The sequence below is a fragment of the Aethina tumida genome, chromosome 4, assembly GCF_024364675.1.
Source record: "Aethina tumida isolate Nest 87 chromosome 4, icAetTumi1.1, whole genome shotgun sequence".
NCBI classification, from domain to species: Eukaryota; Metazoa; Arthropoda; class Insecta; order Coleoptera; family Nitidulidae; genus Aethina; species Aethina tumida.
The window spans coordinates 4,556,855-4,579,488 of NC_065438.1; the positions used below are offsets into that span (position 1 = coordinate 4,556,855).

Genomic DNA, 22,634 nt, shown 5'->3' on the forward strand with positions numbered 1-22,634 from the left:
CACAGTCGCTATCGCGTCCGACCGATGGAACACGAGATTGCGGGGGTGGTTTTGCAGCGTTTTATGAACGATGGAGTAATGAAATTCCGACATGCATACGGGCTACATTTACATTGACTAATGTGTTCGGGCGGCCTCCGTTTGTTTATAAAAAATATCGCCGATCCGCACAGATAACGATCGCCGTTTTAATAAGCGGTTTCGGATCGGACCCATTTGTAATGTTGCTAATATTGAATACATTGTTTTTGTTTGTGGAATCTGATCGCTCTAAGTGTGCCTTTTTATTTCATTCTCGGCGTTTCAGTTTCAGTTTTCACTGACGTTTAAATTAATGATTCGAATATAAATGTAACATAAAGTTTTGATGTAAAAAGAAATTCCAAATTTTTGGAAAATCATTATTAAATAAATCTGTAAAATTTGACTACACAAATATACTTTATTCACATTTTATTGTGCTGACGATTGTTTATTTGTTTTGAATTGTAAAGTAATCACAGTTAAATTGAGTATTTACTCAATCCATCTCTCAAATACGACAGCACAAAGATCACAATTTATTCACATTTTATTATGTTAATGTTTGTGATTATTATAAAGTTTTGATCTGAAAAATAGTGCCAGTTTTGTTGAAAAATATTAGTAAATAAAACTGTAAAACTTGACTGCACAAATATCATACTTTATTCACATTTTATTGTGCTGATGTTTGTGATTATTTGAAAGTTTTGAGTTCAAAAGTAATCATTGTTAAATTGAGTATATTACTCAATACATCTCCCAAATACGATTGTACAAAGACGACAATTTATTCACATTTTATTATGTTAATGTTTATGATTATTATAAAGTTTTGATCTGAAAAATAGTGCCAGTTTTGTTGAAAAATATCACTAAATAAATCTGTAAAATTTGACTGAACAAATATCATACTTTATTCACATTTTATTGTGCTGACGTTTGTGATTATTTGAAAGTTTTGAGTTGAAAAGTAATCACAGTTAAATTGAGTATATTACTCAATCCATCTCCCAAATACGACTGCACAAAAATGACAATTTATTCAAATTTTATTGTGTTAAAGTTTGTTATTATAATAACGTTTTGATTTGTAAAATAGTGTCAGTTTTGTTGAAAAATATTACTAAATAAATCTGTAAAACTTGACTGCACAAATATCATACTTTATTCACATTTTATTGTGCTGATGTTTGTGATTATTTGAAAGTTTTGAGTTCAAAAGTAATCACTGTTAAATTGAGTATATTACTCAATACATCTCCCAAATACGATTGTACAAAGACGACAATTTATTCACATTTTATTATGTTAATGTTTATGATTATTATAAAGTTTTGATCTGAAAAATAGTGCCAGTTTTGTTGAAAAATATCACTAAATAAATCTGTAAAATTTGACTGAACAAATATCATACTTTATTCACATTTTATTGTGCTGACGTTTGTGATTATTTGAAAGTTTTGAGTTGAAAAGTAATCACAGTTAAATTGAGTATATTACTCAATCCATCTCCCAAATACGACTGCACAAAAATGACAATTTATTCAAATTTTATTGTGTTAAAGTTTGTTATTATAATAACGTTTTGATTTGTAAAATAGTGTCAGTTTTGTTGAAAAATATTACTAAATAAATCTATAAAATTTGACTGAACAAATATCATACTTTATTCACATTTTATTGTGCTGACGTTTGTGATTATTTGAATGTTTTGAATTGAAAAGTAATCACAGTTAAGCTGATTGTATTACTCAATCCATCTTCCAAATACGACTGCACAAATATGACAATTTATTCACAATTTATTATGGTAACGTTTGTGATTATTATAAAGTTTTGATCTGAAAAATAGTGCCAGTTTTGTTGAAAAATATTACTAAATAAATCTGTAAAACTTGACTGCACAAATATCATACTTTATTCACATTTTATTGTGCTGATGTTTGTGATTATTTGAAAGTTTTGAATTGAAAAGTAATCACAGTTAAATTGAGTATATTACTCAATCCATCTTCCAAATACGACTGCACAAATATGACAATTTATTCACATTTTATTATGTTAATGTTTGTGATTATTATAAAGTTTTGATCTGAAAAATAGTGCCAGTTTTGTTGAAAAATATCACTAAATAAATCTGTAAAATTTGACTGAACAAATATCATACTTTATTCACATTTTATTGTGCTGACGTTTGTGATTATTTGAAAGTTTTGAGTTGAAAAGTAATCACAGTTAAATTGAGTATATTACTCAATCCATCTCCCAAATACGACTGCACAAAAATGACAATTTATTCAAATTTTATTGTGTTAAAGTTTGTTATTATAATAACGTTTTGATTTGTAAAATAGTGTCAGTTTTGTTGAAAAATATTACTAAATAAATCTATAAAATTTGACTGAACAAATATCATACTTTATTCACATTTTATTGTGCTGACGTTTGTGATTATTTGAATGTTTTGAATTGAAAAGTAATCACAGTTAAGCTGATTGTATTACTCAATCCATCTTCCAAATACGACTGCACAAATATGACAATTTATTCACAATTTATTATGGTAACGTTTGTGATTATTATAAAGTTTTGATCTGAAAAATAGTGCCAGTTTTGTTGAAAAATATTACTAAATAAATCTGTAAAACTTGACTGCACAAATATCATACTTTATTCACATTTTATTGTGCTGATGTTTGTGATTATTTGAAAGTTTTGAATTGAAAAGTAATCACAGTTAAATTGAGTATATTACTCAATCCATCTTCCAAATACGACTGCACAAATATGACAATTTATTCACATTTTATTATGTTAATGTTTGTGATTATTATAAAGTTTTGATCTGAAAAATAGTGCCAGTTTTGTTGAAAAATATCACTAAATAAATCTGTAAAATTTGACTGAACAAATATCATACTTTATTCACATTTTATTGTGCTGACGTTTGTGATTATTTGAAAGTTTTGAGTTGAAAAGTAATCACAGTTAAATTGAGTATATTACTCAATCCATCTCCCAAATACGACTGCACAAAAATGACAATTTATTCAAATTTTATTGTGTTAAAGTTTGTTATTATAATAACGTTTTGATTTGTAAAATAGTGTCAGTTTTGTTGAAAAATATTACTAAATAAATCTATAAAATTTGACTGAACAAATATCATACTTTATTCACATTTTATTGTGCTGACGTTTGTGATTATTTGAATGTTTTGAATTGAAAAGTAATCACAGTTAAGCTGATTGTATTACTCAATCCATCTTCCAAATACGACTGCACAAATATGACAATTTATTCACAATTTATTATGGTAACGTTTGTGATTATTATAAAGTTTTGATCTGAAAAATAGTGCCAGTTTTGTTGAAAAATATTACTAAATAAATCTGTAAAACTTGACTGCACAAATATCATACTTTATTCACATTTTATTGTGCTGATGTTTGTGATTATTTGAAAGTTTTGAATTGAAAAGTAATCACAGTTAAACTGATTGTATTACTCAATCCATCTTCCAAATACGACTGCACAAATATGACAATTTATTCACAATTTATTATGGTAACGTTTGTGATTATTATAAAGTTTTGATCTGAAAAATAGTGCCAGTTTTGTTGAAAAATATTACTAAATAAATCTGTAAAACTTGACTGCACAAATATCATACTTTATTCACATTTTATTGTGCTGATGTTTGTGATTATTTGAAAGTTTTGAATTGAAAAGTAATCACAGTTAAATTGAGTATATTACTCAATCCATCTTCCAAATACGACTGCACAAATATGACAATTTATTCACATTTTATTATGTTAATGTTTGTGATTATTATAAAGTTTTGATCTGAAAAATAGTGCCAGTTTTGTTGAAAAATATTACTAAATAAATCTGTAAAATTTGACTGAACAAATATCATACTTTATTCACATTTTATTGTGCTGACGTTTGTGATTATTTGAAAGTTTTGAATTGAAAAGTAATCACAGTTAAATTGAGTATATTACTCAATGCATCTCCCAAATACGACTGCCCAAAGATGACAATTTATTCATATTTTATTATGTTAACGTTTGTGGTTATTATAAAGTTTTGATCTGAAAAATAGTGCCAGTTTTGTTGAAAAATATTACTAAATAAATCTGTAAAATTTGACTGCACAAATATCATACTTTTTTCACATTTTATTGTGCTGACGATTGTGATTATTTGAATGTTTTGAGTTGAAAAGTAATCACAGTTAAATTGAGTATATTACTCAATCCATCTCCCAAATACGACTGCACAAAGATGACAATTTATTCACATTTTATTATGTTAACGTTTATGATTATTATAAAGTTTTGATTTGAAAAATAGTGTCAGTTTTGTTGAAAAATATTACTAAATAAATCTGTAAAACTTGACTGCACAAATATCATACTTTATTCACATTTTAATGTGTTGACGATTGTGATTATTTGAATGTTTTGAATAGAAAAGTAATCACAGTTAAACTGAGTGTATTACTCAATCCATCCCTCAAATACGACTGCACAAAGATGACAATTTATTCACATTTTATTATGTTAACGTTTGTGGTTATTATAAAGTTTTGATCTGAAAAATAGTGCCAGTTTTGTTGAAAAATATTACTAAATAAATCTGTAAAATTTGACTGAACAAATATACTTTATTCATATTTTATTGTGCTGATGTTTGTGATTATTTGAAAGTTTTGAATTGAAAAGTAATCACAATTAAATTGAGTGTATTACTCAATCCATCCCTCAAATACGACTGCACAAAGATGACAATTTATTCACATTTTATTATGTTAACGTTTGTGGTTATTATAAAGTTTTGATCTGAAAAATAGTGCCAGTTTTGTTGAAAAATATTACTAAATAAATCTGTAAAATTTGACTGAACAAATATCATACTTTATTCATATTTTATTGTGCTGATGTTTGTGATTATTTGAAAGTTTTGAATTGAAAAGTAATCACAATTAAATTGAGTATATTCCTCAATCCATCTCCCAATACAATCGCACAAAGATGACAATTTATTCAAATTTTATTGTGTTAAAGTTTGTGGTTATTATAAAGTTTTGATCTGAAAAATAGTGCCAGTTTTGTTGAAAAATATTACTAAATAAATCTGTAAAATTTGACTGAACAAATATCATACTTTATACACATTTTATTGTGCTGACGTTTGTGATTATTTGAAAGTTTTGAATTGAAAAGTAATCACAGGTAAACTGAGTGTATTACTCAATCCATCCTCCAAATACGACTTCACAAATATGACAATTTATTCACATTTTATTATGTTAACGTTTGTGATTATTATATTATTATATTATTATAAGTTTTGATCTGAAAAATAGTGCCAGTTTTGTTGAAAAATATTACTAAATAAATCTGTAAAATTTGACTGCACAAATATCATATTTTATTCACATTTTATTGTGCTGACGTTTGTGATTATTTGAAAGTTTCGAATTGAAAAGTAATCACAGTTAAATTGAGTATATTACTCAATCCATATCGCAAATACGACTGCATAAAGATGACAATTTATTTACATTTTATTATGTAAATGTTTGTGATTATTATAAAGTTTTGATCTGAAAAATAGTGCCAGTTTTGTTGAAAAATATTACTAAATTTGACTGCACAAATATCATATTTTATTAACATTTTATTGTGCTGACATTTGTGATTATTCGAAAGTTTTGAAATGAAAAGTATGATATATTTATTTATTTTAGAATATTACTCAAAAGATTACACTGTACATTTACATTTTATTATGTTGATGTTTGTATTATTTTTAAACTGAATTAAAATAATAAAATGAAATGATTGTGTTACATTCATATAATAATAGTATAAAATCAACTAAAAGTAAAAATTAATTTAACAATAACAGAAACTGATAGATTATAACAAAAAAATTAAACACATAAATGTAAATCAAATATTATTTGGTTATTGTCCATTTGTAATTCATCCAGTTCAGCTCAATATTCCGCAATAGGTGGATCCCGTTTCAGTTAATTACAGAAATACTTTGTATTAATACAATCTTGTTTACAGGAGAATCCGGTTTATAAACTGTGTAACTCACAGAACCAACATTTCTGTTTATTTAATATTTATTAAACACGAGATAAGTGATGTCGTGCATGTACCAGTGCAAAAATAAACGTACCCGTGTGTGTGTTTATTTAATGGTTCATTTTTCTGATATAATTTCACTGATATGAACCGAGCTGACTCGCTTTCCGTCGTTATTCGTAAATATGAAAATGTTTCTGTTTCAACATAAACAAATTGCGATTTTATGGGGCCACGTGGGCGTGAGTAAACCGCATAACATTTAAGGCACGACATTTTTCATTGTTCGGGATCGAAATTTATTTGGGTTTTTTGTCGTAATCGGGTGCGACATTTGAGTTACACACGTGGGTGGTGAAATGTGTGAATTTTAATCGTTACTGTCTAATGGGTCTGAAATTTTTCCGTTTTGGCCACTCATGAAACGTGAATCAGTGTTTATGATAAAGAATATAATTGTTTCTGGAAGGTTTTTCAACATAATCATAAAACGGTATCGCGTTACTGCCTTTATTCATTAACCAGTGAGCATTGTGATTAAATTGGAATTTTCAATAGGATAAGGATATCGACATTTTTTCTTCATAATAGTGAATCAGCCGAACGAAATGATAATAAATCACTGATATCAATTACATCCATTTCCAATAATCCAATAATTGATTTGATAACCGTGTTTTAGGTCTTGCAACAAGCAGGAAACGTGGAAAGACTGGGCAGATTCCTCTGGTCATTGCCGGCATGTGATAAGCTCCACAACAACGAATCCGTACTGAAGGCGAAGGCAATTGTGGCCTTCCACAGGGGCAACTTCAAGGAACTGTACAGGATATTAGAAAGTCACCAGTTCAGCCCCCACAACCACGCCAAGCTTCAAGCACTTTGGCTCAAAGCCCATTACATAGAAGCCGAAAGGCTAAGAGGTAAACCATCAACAACATTTTATAGTGCTTTAGATGAAGTACCGTTTGTTGTTTACAGGAAGGCCCCTGGGAGCCGTGGGGAAGTACAGGGTGAGACGAAAATTCCCCCTGCCAAGAACAATCTGGGACGGCGAAGAGACGAGCTACTGTTTCAAGGAGAAGTCGAGGAGCGTGTTAAGAGACTGGTACCAACACAACCCCTACCCGAGTCCGAGGGAGAAGCGGGAGCTGGCCGAAGCCACCGGCCTGACCACCACCCAAGTCTCCAACTGGTTCAAGAACCGGCGACAGAGAGACAGGGCGGCCGAACACAAAGACGGGTGAGTTTTCCCCCATTTAAACGTTTTCCCCCCCGTTTCCGATGACGGATTGATCGTACCTGTTCGCGGTTGTTTGCCTCCGGTGCACTTTCCCATGGTGGCTGCCGATCGATATTAATTGACTTAATCAGTTTTGAAAAGGCAGTCGAGGTACGTGCAGTCGCGGTGTCGGGTTACAACGGAAGCCGTACACCAGACCATTATTCGATACCGCGATGAGCCTCTCGACGTAAACGAGGGGGATGTTTTACTTTTCGTTTCCCATTGTTTCCCTACGTTAATCCGCCCCCCGACGGCTTCGCAACAACAAACTTGCAAACAAGTCTCGGTGTGTTTTCTATAAACGTGGGGAAACAATATTAAATGAACTTAAATGGTTTTATCAAAAATATTAATCATAAAATTAAGACTTAGAAAAACATTAAAATTAGTTTTATCAGAAAAATTTCTGTTTATATAAAAATTTATCATAATACTTAAAATTAAAACATGAAAAAAAATACAATAAAAGTATTCTGGACGTACATTTATCATATTCAAATTTTTTCAACAGGTTATTTTAAAAGTATATAAGTATAAACATAAAATAAAAAAGAAAACATTCATATATTATATAATGTAAGTTTTTAAACAGAAAATATTAAAAATAGTTTTTTATAAATATACTATACTGAACTGAATACACTTTACTGTATATGAAATATTTTTACCTATTTTAAATGTCTCAAAAAGTTATTAAAAATTATAATTAATATTAAAAAATATATTAAATTTATAATTGTTTCTTCAAATTAATTCAACATTAAATTATTATATAAGTTATGATATATTTATAATTTTATTCATTGTTTTAACATTTTGTTTTTTTAGTTTATAATTAAAGTTTAGTTTCTCTAAGTTTCTATTTTGCGATAAAATTATATAAAATTTATATAATGTACTGTGAATATTTTCTAATGTTTCTTACTAAAACACTAATTTGTTGTTCCTCAATTTTCAAATGTAAAAACTACATTTTAATAATGAAACTAGTTAATTTGAAAATATTTTTCTAAGTATATATTTTCAAGGAAGAAAAAAATTATAATAAAATATAATTAATTTAATATTGTTTTACAACCACAAATATTTAAATAGTTTTTATTTATGTACATTAATTTTATTATAAGATGATTTACATACTCAAAAGAATTTAATAAATATCTGTTTCTATATATTCTCAACATTTTAATAAAGATAATTTACATACTAAAAATAATTTAATAAATATCTGTTTCTATATATTCTCAACATTTTAATAAAATTTTATTTATTCGTGTTATTTAAATTTTATACAAATGTAGTAAAACTGAATATTAATTATATTGAATTTTTAGAATATTGAACTGAAAATAACTATTGGATATTTTATAATATATTTTATTTAAATTTATATAATATTTTAAAACAGAGTTTTATAAATACTGTATTTAATATTTTTAACTGATTTTATATTAATTTATTTAATTTCATTAATTATCTGCAACTAATTAATATTTTTCAATCTCTAGTTAGTTTATATTATAATATATTATAAATATTAATATAATTGGTATATTATTTAAACATTAAATTCAGGAAAATATATTTTTTAAATATATTAATTTTATTTAAAAGTATATATAATATGTTAATTTTTTAATTAATATTTTACAGAATTTTAAAAAAAGTTTTTAAATTTTAATAATCCATCTTTTTATTATTCATAAACTTAAAATTTACTTCATTTTATGACTTTATAGTTATAAATATATATAATTTTATTATTATTTATTTAAAAAGTATTTTTTCTTATGTTTTTTATTATAGAATTTCGTTTTATATTATATAGATATATAAAAAATATAGACTGAGAACGTTTGAAAAATTTCGTTTAAAATTATTCTTCTAAAAATATTTTTTTGTTGTTTCTTATTGAATATTTTCCTTTTGTATTATATATAAAAATATAGACTGAAAATATATAAAAATGTTTAAAATTCAAATTCTATTTCACATAGAATTGTTTTAATTGTCTGAGCATCAACTAATAAAATTTAGTTAATAATATGACGACTTTTTTTAGTTTAAGATTATTCATCTAAAAAGTACTTTTTACTTATGTTTTTTATTAAATAATTTTGTTTTGTATTATATATAAAAAATATATTCTGAAAATATATAGAAATGTTTAAAATTCATCTTACATCGAATGGTTTAAGCTGTCTGAGCATCAAATAATAAAATTTAGTTTTAAGATTATTCATCTAAAAATACTTTTTTCTTATGTTTCTTATTGAACAACTTCATTTTATTTTATATATAAAATATTATAGGCTGAAAACATTTAAAAATGATTAAAATTCAAATTCTACTTCACATCGAATTGTTTTAGCTGTCTCAGCCTCAACTAATAAAATTTAATTAATACTGTAACAACTTTTTTAGTTATAAATATGTATTTCAAGATTATTCATCTAAAAAATACTTTTTTCTTATCTTTTTTATTGAACAACTCCATTTTATTTTATATATAAAATATTATAGACTGAAAACATCTAAAAATGTTTAAAATTCAAATAATACTTCACATCGAATTGTTCTAGTTGTTTGAGTCTCAACTAATAAAATTTAGTTAATAATATAATAACTTTTTTTAGTTATAAATATGTATTTTAAGATTATTCATCTAAAAAATACTTTTTTCTTATGTTTCTTATTGAACAACTCCATTTTATTTTATATATAAAATATTATAGACTCAAAACATCTAAAAATGTTTAAAATTCAAATTCTACTTCACAACGAATTGTTTTAGCTGTCTGAGCCTCAACTAATAAAATTTACTTAATAATATGACAACTCTTTTAATTATAAATATGTATTTTAAGATTATTCAGCTAAAAAGTATTTTTTTCTTATGTTCCTTATTAAACAATTTCGTTTTATATTATATATAAAAAATTAATGTCTGAGAAACATCAAAAAATGTTTAAAATTTAGATTCTACTTAACATCGAGTTGTTTTAGGTGTTTGAGATTCCTTTCATAAAATTTCCTTAATAATGTGATAACTTTTTTTAGTTAAAAATATGTATTTAAATATTATTCTTTTAAAAAGTAATTTTTTCTTATGTTTTTTATTGAACAATATCATTATTTATTGAAATTATAGACTGAACACATTTAAAAATGTTTAAATTTCAAATTTTACTCCACGTCGAGTTGTTTTAGCTGTTTGTGCGTCCACTAATAGTCACATGTCATTAGTATACATGTGCAACTTATAAATATGTTAAGTGGACTGGTATTTATTGAAATCATTAATATTCGACAGACAAACAAGCCATTTATTTTTCGATAATGCAATTACAGATTTACAACTTTCAAAATGACTAAAAATAAACCACCATTCTCTTAAAATAAAAGTTTTTAGTACAATTGTTATAAAAGATAAAAAAATGTGTTGCCCCTCGTAGAGACAATTCTCCATAAAACGTGACGTGTAACGAAGGGAAGGGCTCGGGAACAGGGAACGAAGGATGGTGTCGTGTTACACCCAAAACAAAGCACAACGCTAAAACATCCTCTAGCCACCGACGTTGTTGAAATAACTGAGCGAACTCGGCTTTTATAAATAAATCGATGTCCATCCAATACAATATGCTATACGTCAAATTATTTTCCATAACTTGCGTCCAATTTTATCCAGTATTAGCTGCTAACAGATGTTTTGGGTCTTTGATAAAGATGTCCACAATCAAGTTACTTACTTAAGTACTTTGGGTACTTAAGTCTCTTGGTGAAGATTTCTAATTAGGTTTTGGTGTACTCATCCAACTTACTTTTGTTGTGGAATGGATAATTGGAATAAGTTTTGTCCTCTTTGAATCATTGGGTCTTCAGTAAACATGTTTATAATTAGGTTGTACTGTATTCATCCAAATTGCTTTTGTTGTGGAATCTAAGTATTGAATATTATTGTTATACCACGATATCATGTTGCACCTATTTGGCAATTACAGGTGTCAAATTACAAATTCAAAGCTGTCCCAAAATTACCTATTAACAAATAGGTAACCCAATCATCTTACACTTTGTACTACCAATGAGGCTTCTTAAACAGCATCTGAATATATTTTTGTCCTTTGTGGCAATAACAGTAAGTCACTCATGTCAAATTTGGAACCGATCCATTGTTTCACTGGTTCCAAAAGTGGCCTGGCCAAGGAAAAAATGCGGAGAGGCAAAAAATCCCGACAACGAGGTTAAGAACCCTCTTCAAATAGATTTTTAGTCAATGACTTTTCGGGCAGAGTGAGAGTGCAACAGTGTCAACACATGTGCACCACTTGTCACAGTCACGGAGCAGTCTGGGGTGCCGTCGGTCGCTGTGAAAGGCCCTAATAAGTGTTTATTTAGCCATCAATTTGCCTAACCGCCTCCTGCAGCTTCCCACCCGTTCGCGCCCATCTATTTTCGGTCTTTGTTTTAGCCACCAAAGATTTTATGTTCGACAAATATTTGTAAAGGTGCGTCGGCACTGAAGAATCCAATCCCAATAATCGGTGTGCGACAAAATGAAAATTGCAAGACTGTAACGGAAAATGTGGCCTATTTGAAACTCGTAAAGCTAATTTATGGCATCGACCGCATTAATATTTATGACATGCACTTATCCATTATCGGTCATTTTGCCGGAGCAAATACACTGTCATTATTTTAATGAAATTGCAAATTAAAAATTAACAAACTTCTAAAGCGCTACTTAATTAAGGTCACTACGCAATTGAGAGGCTATTTTTAGTTGGCCAATTTCCCACAACACAAAAACTTCTATTGTCGGCCCAAAACGACGCCTAAATGACTATTAAGTAGTCAGTGGAAGGTTTGAAACTCAAATTTGTGTCTCTATTTCTTCATTAATGTAAGCTTCCTTCAAAACCCTTCTATATTCTTTTGAATCTTCATTCTCTTCTCTATATTTGATCCAATTCATTGATGTATGTTTTTATTTTGTCAAGGAAGAGTTGTTACCAACAAAATAAAGGAAGGAAGGAGGAAGGCTTAATAATTTATTGCCTCATTCAGATTTAATCAGTCCAAAAGTCCCCATCAGAAGATGCTCTTCCGATCCTCTCAGGTGTTGACCCAAAGTGACGCACTCCTGAGTTTATTTTCGAATATCTTCGGCGCTCTCCACCGGGAAAAACTGGGTTAAAAAGTGCCGCGATTCCGGGAATGAAAACGTGGCGGCGATTCGGTTACACCGCGAGCACCACGGCGCTAAAATTAGCACATGACTCAGTACCGTGGGGGGATAGGGAGTGTGTGGTTACACGACACTCACTGGCCCGGTCTACGCAACATGTAACCTGAATAAGTTGCATTGTGCATAGAGAAACCGCAAAGCCGACCGCACAAATCTCGGTATCCCACAGGGTTTGACTTTCCACTACTGATCTATAATTACGATTGATTTAGATCGAATTGCCAAACGACCGATCGTCGGCAAGTGGTGCCCGTGTTTATCACCGATTACTTCTTGTGTTATCCCAGATAGGTTATCGAATAATTGTAAATCAGGAAATGTTATGAAAATGATTGTTCTGAGTTATAATCAACAGAAAGTATATGTAAACATTGTAGTCTATATATTTATCTATTGCTCAGATATCATCAGTAATTTCTTGATTTATCTAAGGGAAACCACAGATGATAAAATTATAAACCCATCCATTTAATAAAACGGCTGTTCTGAGCTGTAATTGGCAGAAAAGACTCTTCAAAAGAATATTTAAACATTGGAGTTTAGGTACCACTTTATTAGGTCTGGCTTTTTTGTCTAACAGAATCTACAGAAAATTATGTACCAATCTGTAGACTAATTTAATTGTTCTGAATTGTAATGATCAAAAAACACTCTTCCTAAAGAATTTGTAACCATTGGAGTTCATGTGTTAATTAGGCCTTGTTGTACTATTACACTTAGACTACAGAAAGTATAAAAAGAAGAATTATATCAGTCTTTTTGCCAAGTTGCTCCGTTCCTTCCTTTTGGTGAATAATTTATTATGTCTTGTATCTCTATTACATTGAGATCATCAATTACTTCTTGTTTCATTAAGAGAAACTACAGAAGAAAAAATCATGAACCACTCCATTTAATAAAATGGTTGTTCTGAGGTGTAATGGACAGAAAAGACTCTTCAAAAGAATATTTAAACATTGGAGTTTAGGCACCACTTTTGTTTTGTCTAACAGAAACTACAGAAAATTATGCACCAATGTGTAAACTAATTTAATTGTTCTGAATTGTAATGATCAAAAAACACTCTTCCTAAAGAATTTGTAACCATTGGACTTCATGTGGTAATTAGGCCTTATTGTACTATTACACTTAGACTACAGAAAGTATAAAAAGAAGAATTATGTCAGTCCTTTTGTCAGGATGCTCCGTTCCTTCCTTTTGGTGAATAATTTATTATGTCTTGGCTGGTTCATAATTTTACCTTCTTAAATAAAACAAGAATTAATTGATGATCTCAATGCAATAGACCTGTTGAAACGAATGAATACGTCTGAAGTGGAAATATCTGTCCATCATTAAGTCACCACGATAAAAAAATTCCCCTCGAATTTACTTTAAGACTTTAAGAGGACCCATCTTTGACAATCCTCCAAAAATAGTTGAATCCAAACAATATTTTTCTTTGGAGAAAGTGCTTGTTATGGAGGAATACCGGCAGTAAATCTCGTTCTTAGACCAGACAACAGAGAAAACGGGACACATTCAGAAAAGTCTTCCATTAGTCCAAACACAAGACCACCTACACGGTGTGTGTGTGTCGCAAACAATGCACGAATGTCGCGTAGTAATGCGGGACGTGAATGTGGACGCCATGGCGGCACAAAATGAACGAAGAGATGGCGAACGGAATATCCGAGCACGGCTCTATCATATCGGGTTTCAGCTGCGGGCAACCCGCCTAAAGTAATCCGATATCCGTAAACTTGCACGGCGCTCAACGCATTTTCCGGGGGAGAAACCCATCGATAACTTCATTTTCGGGGGTGTATTAAGCAGTTTTTTTTTAAAAAATTGACTGTTTGGGACACTGTAACAGCATTAAAAGGCTACAACAGCTTATTATTAAAGAAGTTTTGACTTCTTCCTCCCATAAAAGTTCCTCTAAAGCCAAAATTTAAGTAATGTTTTAGAAAAAATGTATCAAATTTGCATCAAAGTCATTTCTTATAAGTTTATCTCGGTCCAAAATATAGATGGTGTAGTTTAGAATGTCGGGCGTGTGGAAAATGTATCGGTGAAAAACTGGCCCGTTTTCAACCGTAAATAAAATTGTTATTGGATAACGAGCATAATTCTATTTCGAGTCGGGGTATCGGATGACGGTGTTAGCTGGACCTGGAATCTGAGAATAGCCATCCCGGCGAGCTATTTTAGAAACCGACTCTCTCACACACAAACACATGATACGTGACGTCCACGGCAACATCAATTATTCCCTATACCGAAAACAATCTCGTAATTTTTACGCACCGCGTCGATTTGTCTTCGGACCACACGGTGCCGTAATTCATTCGGGCACGTCTCCGTAGGAAATTCCTACGTAGTTCGGACGTATCATTTCTGGAATGTCACCGCCGTTCGCGTTATTGTCGTCCGGAGAAGTCGCGGCGACACGTGCACGACCCATCCCGGTTCATCGAGGAATTTCGGCTAATGCGTTCTTGGAAATGGGCGATTTCGGTTTTAGACGGGGCGCGTTAAAGCCCATCCACACGTTTGATTGATGGACCCTAATTGAACGGAAGTGGATGGGAATTAGGAGCTAATTGTCATTGGCAATGTTGACATTTTATTGTGCCGGGGGTCACAAGGCAAAAAAAAACATCGAAGATGAAGAATTTCCTCCAATTACTTCTTGTTTTATTTAAGAGAAACTCAGAAGGTAAAATTATGAACCATTCCATTTAATAAAATGGCTGTTCTTAGCTGTAATGGACAGAAAAGACTCTTCAAAAAAATATTTAAACATTGGAGTTTAGGCACCACTTTATTAGGTTTGGCACAGCAATCAATTACTTCCTGTTTTGTCTAATAAAAATTACAGAAAATTAGGCACTAATCTGTAGAGTAATTTAATTGCTCTGAATTGTAATGACCAAAAACACTCTTCCTAAAGAATTTGTAACCATTGGAGTTCATGTGCTAATTAGGTCTTGTTGTACAGTTGCACGTAGACCAGAGGAAGTATAAGAAGAAGAATTATATCAGTCCTTTTGCCAGGATGCTCCGTTCCTTCGTTGTGGTGAATAATTTATTAAATCTTGTAGCTTTATTACGTTGATATCATCAACTACTTCTTGTTTTATTTAAGAGAAACTATAGAAGGTAAAATTATGTACCAATCCATTTAATAAAATGGCTGTTCTGAGCTGTAATGGACAGAAAAAACTCTTCAAAAGAATATTTAAACATTGGAGTTTAGGCACCACTTTATTAAGTCTGGCACAGCAATCAATTACTTCTTGTTTTGTCTGACAGAAATTACAGAAAATTAGGCATCAATCTGTAGAGTAATTTAATTACTTTGAATTGTAATGATAAAAAAACACACTTTCTAATGAATTTGTAACAATTGGAGTTCATGTGGTAATTAGGCCTTGTTGTACAGTTACACGTAGACCAGAGAAAGTATAAAAAGAAAAATTATATCAGTCCTTTTGCCAGGATCCTTCGTTTTAGTAAATAATTTAACATTTGTAATATGTAACTTAATATTCCTTACTTTTTTCCACCACTATAAGTTAAAACAAACCTTGTCCAATCATATTTAGATATGGTATTCCATTTATGAGGTATAGAATAAGGGATTCAAGACTTTTTGGAGGACGTTATTGATTTTTAACAAACTGGAATCTTAATTGTTAATAGATTCGTTTAAAACCACCCCCAACGACCCTTTAAATATAAAAGAGCTCATGAGTTAATATTTTTTTTTGTGTTTCAGTGGCCAGAACAGCTCGGACAAGCCGCACCTGTCGAGCGGCTCGGACAGCGAGTCGGAGGGCCCGAAGATACCGGCGTACACGCCGGCGGGGATGGTGCCCCAGCTCAACGCCTACCCCACCCTGTCGGCGCCCGGGCTCACGCAGCCCCTCTACCAGGGCTCCGGGGGCATTTTGCACGACTACCAGACGTTGTGACAATGGTTGTCGATGCCTCAGGACGCCACGAACAATCTGTAAAATTGTCGATGAATTCTAGTGATATGTGAGGTGCGAGCGGCGGAATTGATACCGGGGGGTGGGTGACGATTTGTCGGGCATGTCCGACGAAACAGAAACCGCTCGTACACTCCAAAGTGAGCATAACTATTGTATATGATAATGAATGTACTTAATACTTGTAATATTTTGTTGATATCTCAATGTATATGTAAATATGTTATATTTTATTTGAAAAAAATGACAATTGTACATTGTAATTTCTCTTAGGTTTCTTGTTACTGAAGACCGAAGATCAAACATCCACAAGACAACTCAAGCAAAGAGACTGGTGGATGTTTGATCTTCCGTCTGTTATTTTATAAACTAAAATCAATGAATTTATAAAATGAGTTTGTAAATATTAACCGCTATTTATACATAATTTTAATTATATTGTTTTTATTTTTAAACGCTTTGTTTTTATTATTACGAGTTTTAACCGAGTAAACTCATGGATCAAAAAGGAAATAATTTATTATTGTTTTTGTAACGGTTTCAGAAACACACACACATACACACACACACTATCTCGTTTTTAATGGAACATATGTTTACAGTGTGTAATATATTATTGCACAACTTAATAAGCAATAAAAAATTTAAATGCTTTAAATACAATTTAAAAGGGTTCGGCTTGTGTAAACGGGCCGAACGACATGCATTTGGTTTTATGCCAAAAACACTACGTATCCGAACTATAAGCACACGATATGTTTTAAAAAACTATTAAAACTATATGTAATATGAAATGTTTTTGTTGCAATAAAATTTATGTAAAACTGTAATTGTTTTATTATTTCACATTTGCCACAAATAAATGGGTTGGATGAGGTTTTTTTTTAAATGAATATTTAGCTGATAAAACAACTTATTTACAAAGAACAAAATAAATAAATAAAAAATAAAACCTTTTATAATATCTATTCACATATGGAAAATATTATATAATATTTGTATCATATTTCATAAAAGGATTTACTTCAAATTTTGTCCAGTCAATATAAATTTCAATGTTTTTTGCCTTTTTTTGTTACTCATCTTATAAACTTGTATGTAATTAACTATTGTTAATCTTAATAGTTAGAATTTATTTTTAGTAAGATTTACATTATTTTATTAAATAAATTCAATTCCAGAGAGAGAAAAATAATAATTAACATTTAATATAGCTGAAATTGCTAAAAATATTGAGATTCCCGATTAGTTAGCATAATCCGGGTCTAAATACAATTGAAAACTTGTGTAACGACAAGTAATCTTGATTAAAACACCAAAAAAGCATAAAATTTAGATGAATTATAGTTAATAATTGAAGAATAGTGAAGTCTCACTAAACCACAGAACAGTGGAGATGAGTAGTTTTTAATGACAAATTTGATTTATACAAAAAATTGTTTATGTTAAACATCCTACAGTGATAAAACTAAACAAAAAGTTTATATGTCCACAGTGAAACATGATGACAGTCAATTATGTAATGGAGATGCTTCAGTTCTTTTGTCGAAGGTCTCCTTAGACTGATTTATGCACAGTGATATATTAAACAACAATATGCTTCCAAATATATATAAATGATGTTCTGAATAATAGTAATAATAATCTTTATTATTTCTAGAACATATTTTAGATTTAACTTATTTCCTATTACTACTGTTACTTACTGTTAAAACAAAACATAATAAAAATATGTTTATGTACTTAAATTAGTACATTTCATTACAAAATAATTAAATTTAAAAATATAAACAAAGTTACCTGTTGAATGATGGACACATTGAGACACCATACAATTCACTAATTAGATAAAGTTATATCACAAACATAAACATTAAATTTTTAGAATAAAGAAATAAATGCAAAAGTTTTAATATTATCATTGATAAACTAATTAAAAGTCTAATTATTAACTTATACGAAATCAAATCAGGTTTGGAAACTAATAAAACTAAATTTTATTTTATCAATAGGCAACCACGTTTACGTATTAGTGTTAGTCTAGTTGTGTGATGTAAACAAGTCTGACAAAGGCACTTGTTTGTATATAAACATAACAGCTAATATTTATTTAAACTTGTGCATACAAATGAATTTTTTGATAAAGTTAATGCAGTATTAATCAAAATGTTCCGATGGATAGGTAACAACAAGAAATCGTCAAAAACTGGTACGCATTTATTACAAATTAACCTTCGTTTTGACATGCAATAGTTGTAAATATTAACAATATTATGTGCAACTTATAAACTTACGTCGCATTAAGTTAGGTTACTGATTACTCATCTCTTTGTGTTTTTTACTAGTGTAAATTCTATTTAAATATTTGACAGTACTGTTTAAGTTGGCAATAGTGATAAACAGTTATTTACTTGTCAATGTATTTTCTTTATAAACTTTACCAAAAATTCGTACGAAAACAATGAGTTACGATGTTAAACAGGAGACGCTAACAAAGGAAGACTGGTTTAAAAGTCTGGAGAGCAAAGAATTAGACAGAAAGAACATGAACAAACTAATAATGAACTACTTAGTCACTGGTAAGAAGGCAACCGTCCAAAAATTTAATGTTGTTCACCGCACACATTTCAGAGGGCTTCAAGGAGGCGGCCGAGAAGTTCCAACAGGAGTCCGGAGTTGCGCCTGCCGTCGAACTCAACTCCATGGACGATCGCATTCGAATCCGCGATGCTATAATGAACGGTAGAATACAGGAGGCCACTAGCTTCATCAACCAGCTGCATCCCGAACTTTTAGACAACGACCGATATTTGTATTTTCATCTACAACAGCTGCATTTGATCGAACTCATCAGGAACAACAGAGTGGAGGAGGCACTGGCCTTTGCGCAGAGTCATCTCAGTGAGGCCGGTGAGGAGGATCCTTCTGTTTTGTCAGAGTTGGAGAGGACTGTTGCCTTATTGGCTTTTGAGGACCCTCTCAGCAGTCCATTTGGTGATTTATTAGCTCCATCACACAGACAAAAGGTAATATTTAGATAATAAATCAACTTGATATTATTATTGAACAATTATTGTTTAGGTGGCAAGTGAAGTAAATGGAGCAATATTAAAAATGGAACACCAAGAGAACACAGCACCCAAAGTTTCCACTTTATTAAAGTTGATACTGTGGACTCAAGATAAACTAAATAAAAAGAATGTGAAATACCCCAAAATGAGTGATCTTGCATCTGCAACAATTGATGAACCCAAATAGTGTTAGGATATATGTCTCTATTTTTTGTTAGGTGAATCTTTAAATCTTGTCTTTAAGTGATAGGATGAGTGTTTTTATTTGTATATTGTAATATTGTAATTAATAGTAGAGATTTTTCAAATATAAATTTGTACCATTTAAAATTTGTTTTATTATTGGAAAAATAGTTAAAAATGGGATGTTCAAAAATTAAACATTGATTCCAAATCAAACAATTAAGAGTTATTTGTTAAAGGTGAAGTAACTGAAAGCATTTAAATAAAACTAAAGAGTACTAAATTAAAATTAAATCTGAATCATACCCATTTATATTTTTAAATAATATTTTGGATACACCTAAATCTTGTTAAATAAACAATTTAACAAGATTTAGGTAAGTATATGACAACGGTAGAGACTGCTTTTTCGTCAGCTGTTACAACCAATTGATAAACCAAAGCAGACTTTGTAGTTAGATCATCTGGAAGAGGTTGATTGTTCACAAATCCAATAGTAGCAGTTTGACTGGTTTCATTTACGGCTACGTTAAATTTGTAATTAAAATCTAAAAAACAGTTTTTCAGTATATTAAAGATACATTATTGTAAGACACTTACCGCCTTCCAAAGTAATCGTTACATCATCACCAACATCAGAAAATGATATTTCACCACCAATTTCGTTGGTTAATACTGGCAAATTGTTAACAACAGAATATGTATAAACAAAAGTGGGATTAGATAGCTTAGGTGTCACAGGCAAGCTGGCAATTGCATCAATCTTTATCAACATTTTAACTGTGGAGTTCAAACCATTTTGGACGTCATTCTAAAAATTCTCTATTATGGTTTCTAAAGTAACAACATTCATATTCTTACAATAGCAGTTATAGTATATTCTGTATCCTGGTTAAGTCTTAAGGGTTTGCTAGACTTCATTACGGCCCTAAATTCGCCTCCACTTTTCACCGTCTCCACTTCAAAATCGCTGGGATTCACCAAGAAAGCTACGTGGCTGCTGGTGGATGTTACAGCTACAGCATTATCGGGTCCAAAGAGACTTAAATCTAAGTTGGGATAAAGAGGCATTGGGACTTTGTACTCGTAGCTTGTCTCCCGGAAAACCGGTGCTTTGCTTTGCACCCTCGTGATGACAAACTTAATGTACTAAAAAGTTAAATTAGTAATGTTCTTTGGCTGTTTCATGAGTCGTACCCAATTTGTAAGAGGTTTGGAGGCATCACACTGGAACTTGAAGACGACGATTTGTCTTGATGTCGTGGTTGATGAGTCGTAATCCTCGAATGCTTGAGTCGTTGATATTGATAGGACGTTCTTATTAGTTTTCGCCGAAAAGTTCTCATTTCCAACAGATACGACAGCTGTAAAGTTATTGTTGGTTTGAATTTGTAATGTTGTGTTTTAAGTTAGGGTCTATTACTTAAGTTGCCTGAAAATTCAAAGGTTTTTATTGTAGTGTCAACCTGTGTGGTGTTCAGCTCTATAATGTAGGAGTCGTAGTCGTCTTCTGAGATGCCGTTGATTATACATTCGCCATCTACAATTAACAAAATTTAATATAAAAAAGCTTAAAGCTGACAATTTCGTACTGTTAGATGCGAATCCACTTTGGCAGAAAACACTTAATGTCAGTAATAAAATGCACACTTTCTTCGCCATTGTTGGAATTATAATGCGATTTTTTTATTCTCAAACTATATCTTATCATTTGACGATTTGGAAAAACACAAAGAGTGCTTTTTAAATGAAAAACCCAAGAGATAAATAGTAAGTGATAATTTGGTCATCAAACATTCCGAATTGTTATCTAAAGTGCATAAAGTAATATTAATTTTATATCTAATGAAAATCAAACAAGATAAAATGTTCAAAGACAATCGAACTTCGATGACTCGCTATAAAAAAATGGGTCTTTCTTATTTTTAATGCAATACTCAACTATTTTTTTCATCTATTCTAACTATAATAATGTTTATATTTTCTATTTTGTTATGAGAAAAAAATACATGCCATTTTGTAAATGTTTTATAATTTAATTCATTTTATATTTACATACATATTTACAGTTGTGAATAACGTATTTTAAATTTTATGCCAGGTTCTAACTTTTGTAAGTAGTTGCAAATATTAAAATTACCACTAGGAGAGTATCCATTTTTCAGGTAATACTAAGTAATATTTTGGGAAAATTTTACAAGACTTATTTTACAACTAAATAATAAAACTATTATGTACAATACATAAATATTCTTAAAGTAAAAAGTTACGAATGAGACGTGTTTTCCCCCTTTTCATCATCAAATTGAAGACTTGAGGGCTCAATAAGAACTTCCTCTACTTCTTCGTCGAATTTTACAGCTTTGGGTGTTTCCAAATCTTCGTCTTCATCGTCTTCAATAGGCATTCGTGTCATTGGAGCTCCAGTAGGTCTTCTTTGAGCAACTGAACTGTTTTTTGGTGTAATTCATTGTAAATATATTTGGTATAAATGAACATTAATAAAATGATTTACCTTTCCTTCGAATCTAAGTTATTAGGGTTGGTTGTCGCAGTTATATTATCTTCATTAAATCGAACTCCACTTAAAAAAGTATAAAATAACATTTGTGTTCAATTAAATTATAGTAAATTAGCATTTACCTGTTTTCTGTATCCTTTTTAAATGTTTCTTTTCTGTCAATTGAATCTCTTGAGTTATCAAATTGACTAACGTTATTCAATTTTCTACAATAG

The 22,634-nt window shown here is 30.2% G+C and overlaps 4 protein-coding genes across 7 annotated transcripts in view; 2 read left to right on the forward strand and 2 right to left on the reverse strand.

The window, feature by feature from the left end:
* Positions 1-17,474, forward strand: part of LOC109599227 (protein sine oculis) — a 29,353-nt gene extending 11,879 nt beyond the window's left edge. The window contains exons 3-5 of the mRNA XM_020015186.2: positions 6,817-7,057; positions 7,116-7,377; positions 16,431-17,474. Coding sequence (XP_019870745.1) covers positions 6,817-7,057; positions 7,116-7,377; positions 16,431-16,626 — 699 coding nt within the window. The 3' untranslated portion in view covers positions 16,627-17,474. The remainder of the gene's footprint in view (positions 1-6,816; positions 7,058-7,115; positions 7,378-16,430) is intronic.
* Positions 17,475-18,703: 1,229 nt separating this feature from the next.
* Positions 18,704-20,045, forward strand: LOC109599233 (glucose-induced degradation protein 8 homolog). 3 transcript variants are annotated; one of them, XM_020015194.2, is made up of 4 exons: positions 18,717-18,853; positions 19,127-19,223; positions 19,276-19,670; positions 19,726-20,045. In XM_020015194.2, the coding sequence occupies exons 2-4, from the start codon at positions 19,190-19,192 to the stop codon at positions 19,900-19,902; spliced, it is 606 nt and encodes a 201-aa protein (XP_019870753.1). In that variant the 5' UTR covers positions 18,717-18,853; positions 19,127-19,189; the 3' UTR covers positions 19,903-20,045. The 3 variants fall into 3 exon arrangements, with proteins under 3 accessions (XP_049821796.1, XP_019870753.1, XP_019870752.1); XM_049965839.1 differs by lacking the exon at positions 19,127-19,223 and having other exon boundaries at positions 18,704-18,853; XM_020015193.2 differs by lacking the exon at positions 18,717-18,853 and having other exon boundaries at positions 18,988-19,223.
* Positions 20,046-20,204: 159 nt separating this feature from the next.
* On the reverse strand, positions 20,205-21,604 carry LOC109599238 (uncharacterized). Its single transcript, XM_049965838.1, has 6 exons — positions 21,491-21,604; positions 21,322-21,438; positions 21,096-21,262; positions 20,760-21,047; positions 20,499-20,709; positions 20,205-20,446 (listed from the first exon to the last, which is right to left on the reverse strand). The coding sequence occupies exons 1-6, from the start codon at positions 21,558-21,560 to the stop codon at positions 20,262-20,264; spliced, it is 1,038 nt and encodes a 345-aa protein (XP_049821795.1). The 5' UTR covers positions 21,561-21,604; the 3' UTR covers positions 20,205-20,261.
* Positions 21,605-21,919: 315 nt separating this feature from the next.
* The window catches only part of LOC109599232 (uncharacterized), a 45,384-nt gene continuing 44,669 nt past the window's right edge, over positions 21,920-22,634 (reverse strand). For both annotated transcript variants that reach the window (XM_049965826.1, XM_020015192.2), the window contains exons 13-15: positions 22,542-22,625; positions 22,414-22,482; positions 21,920-22,348 (exon numbers count right to left, since the gene is read on the reverse strand). In XM_049965826.1, coding sequence (XP_049821783.1) covers positions 22,165-22,348; positions 22,414-22,482; positions 22,542-22,625 — 337 coding nt within the window. In that variant the 3' untranslated portion in view covers positions 21,920-22,164. The remainder of the gene's footprint in view (positions 22,349-22,413; positions 22,483-22,541; positions 22,626-22,634) is intronic.

Bases quoted from the DNA above. Each gene is read 5' to 3' on its own strand.
- LOC109599233 (XM_020015193.2), top strand. From the start codon at position 19,106: ATGAGTTACGATGTTAAACAGGAGACGCTAACAAAGGAAGACTGGTTT. The intron at 19,224-19,275 runs GTAAGAAGGCAA...CACACATTTCAG, and splicing joins AATGAACTACTTAGTCACTG to AGGGCTTCAAGGAGGCGGCC. The intron at 19,671-19,725 runs GTAATATTTAGA...ATTATTGTTTAG, and splicing joins CTCCATCACACAGACAAAAG to GTGGCAAGTGAAGTAAATGG.
- LOC109599238 (XM_049965838.1), bottom strand. From the start codon at position 21,560: ATGGCGAAGAAAGTGTGCATTTTATTACTGACATTAAGTGTTTTCTGC. The intron at 20,710-20,759 runs GTAAGAATATGA...GAGAATTTTTAG, and splicing joins AATATACTATAACTGCTATT to AATGACGTCCAAAATGGTTT. The intron at 20,447-20,498 runs GTAAGTGTCTTA...ACTGTTTTTTAG, and splicing joins AACGATTACTTTGGAAGGCG to ATTTTAATTACAAATTTAAC.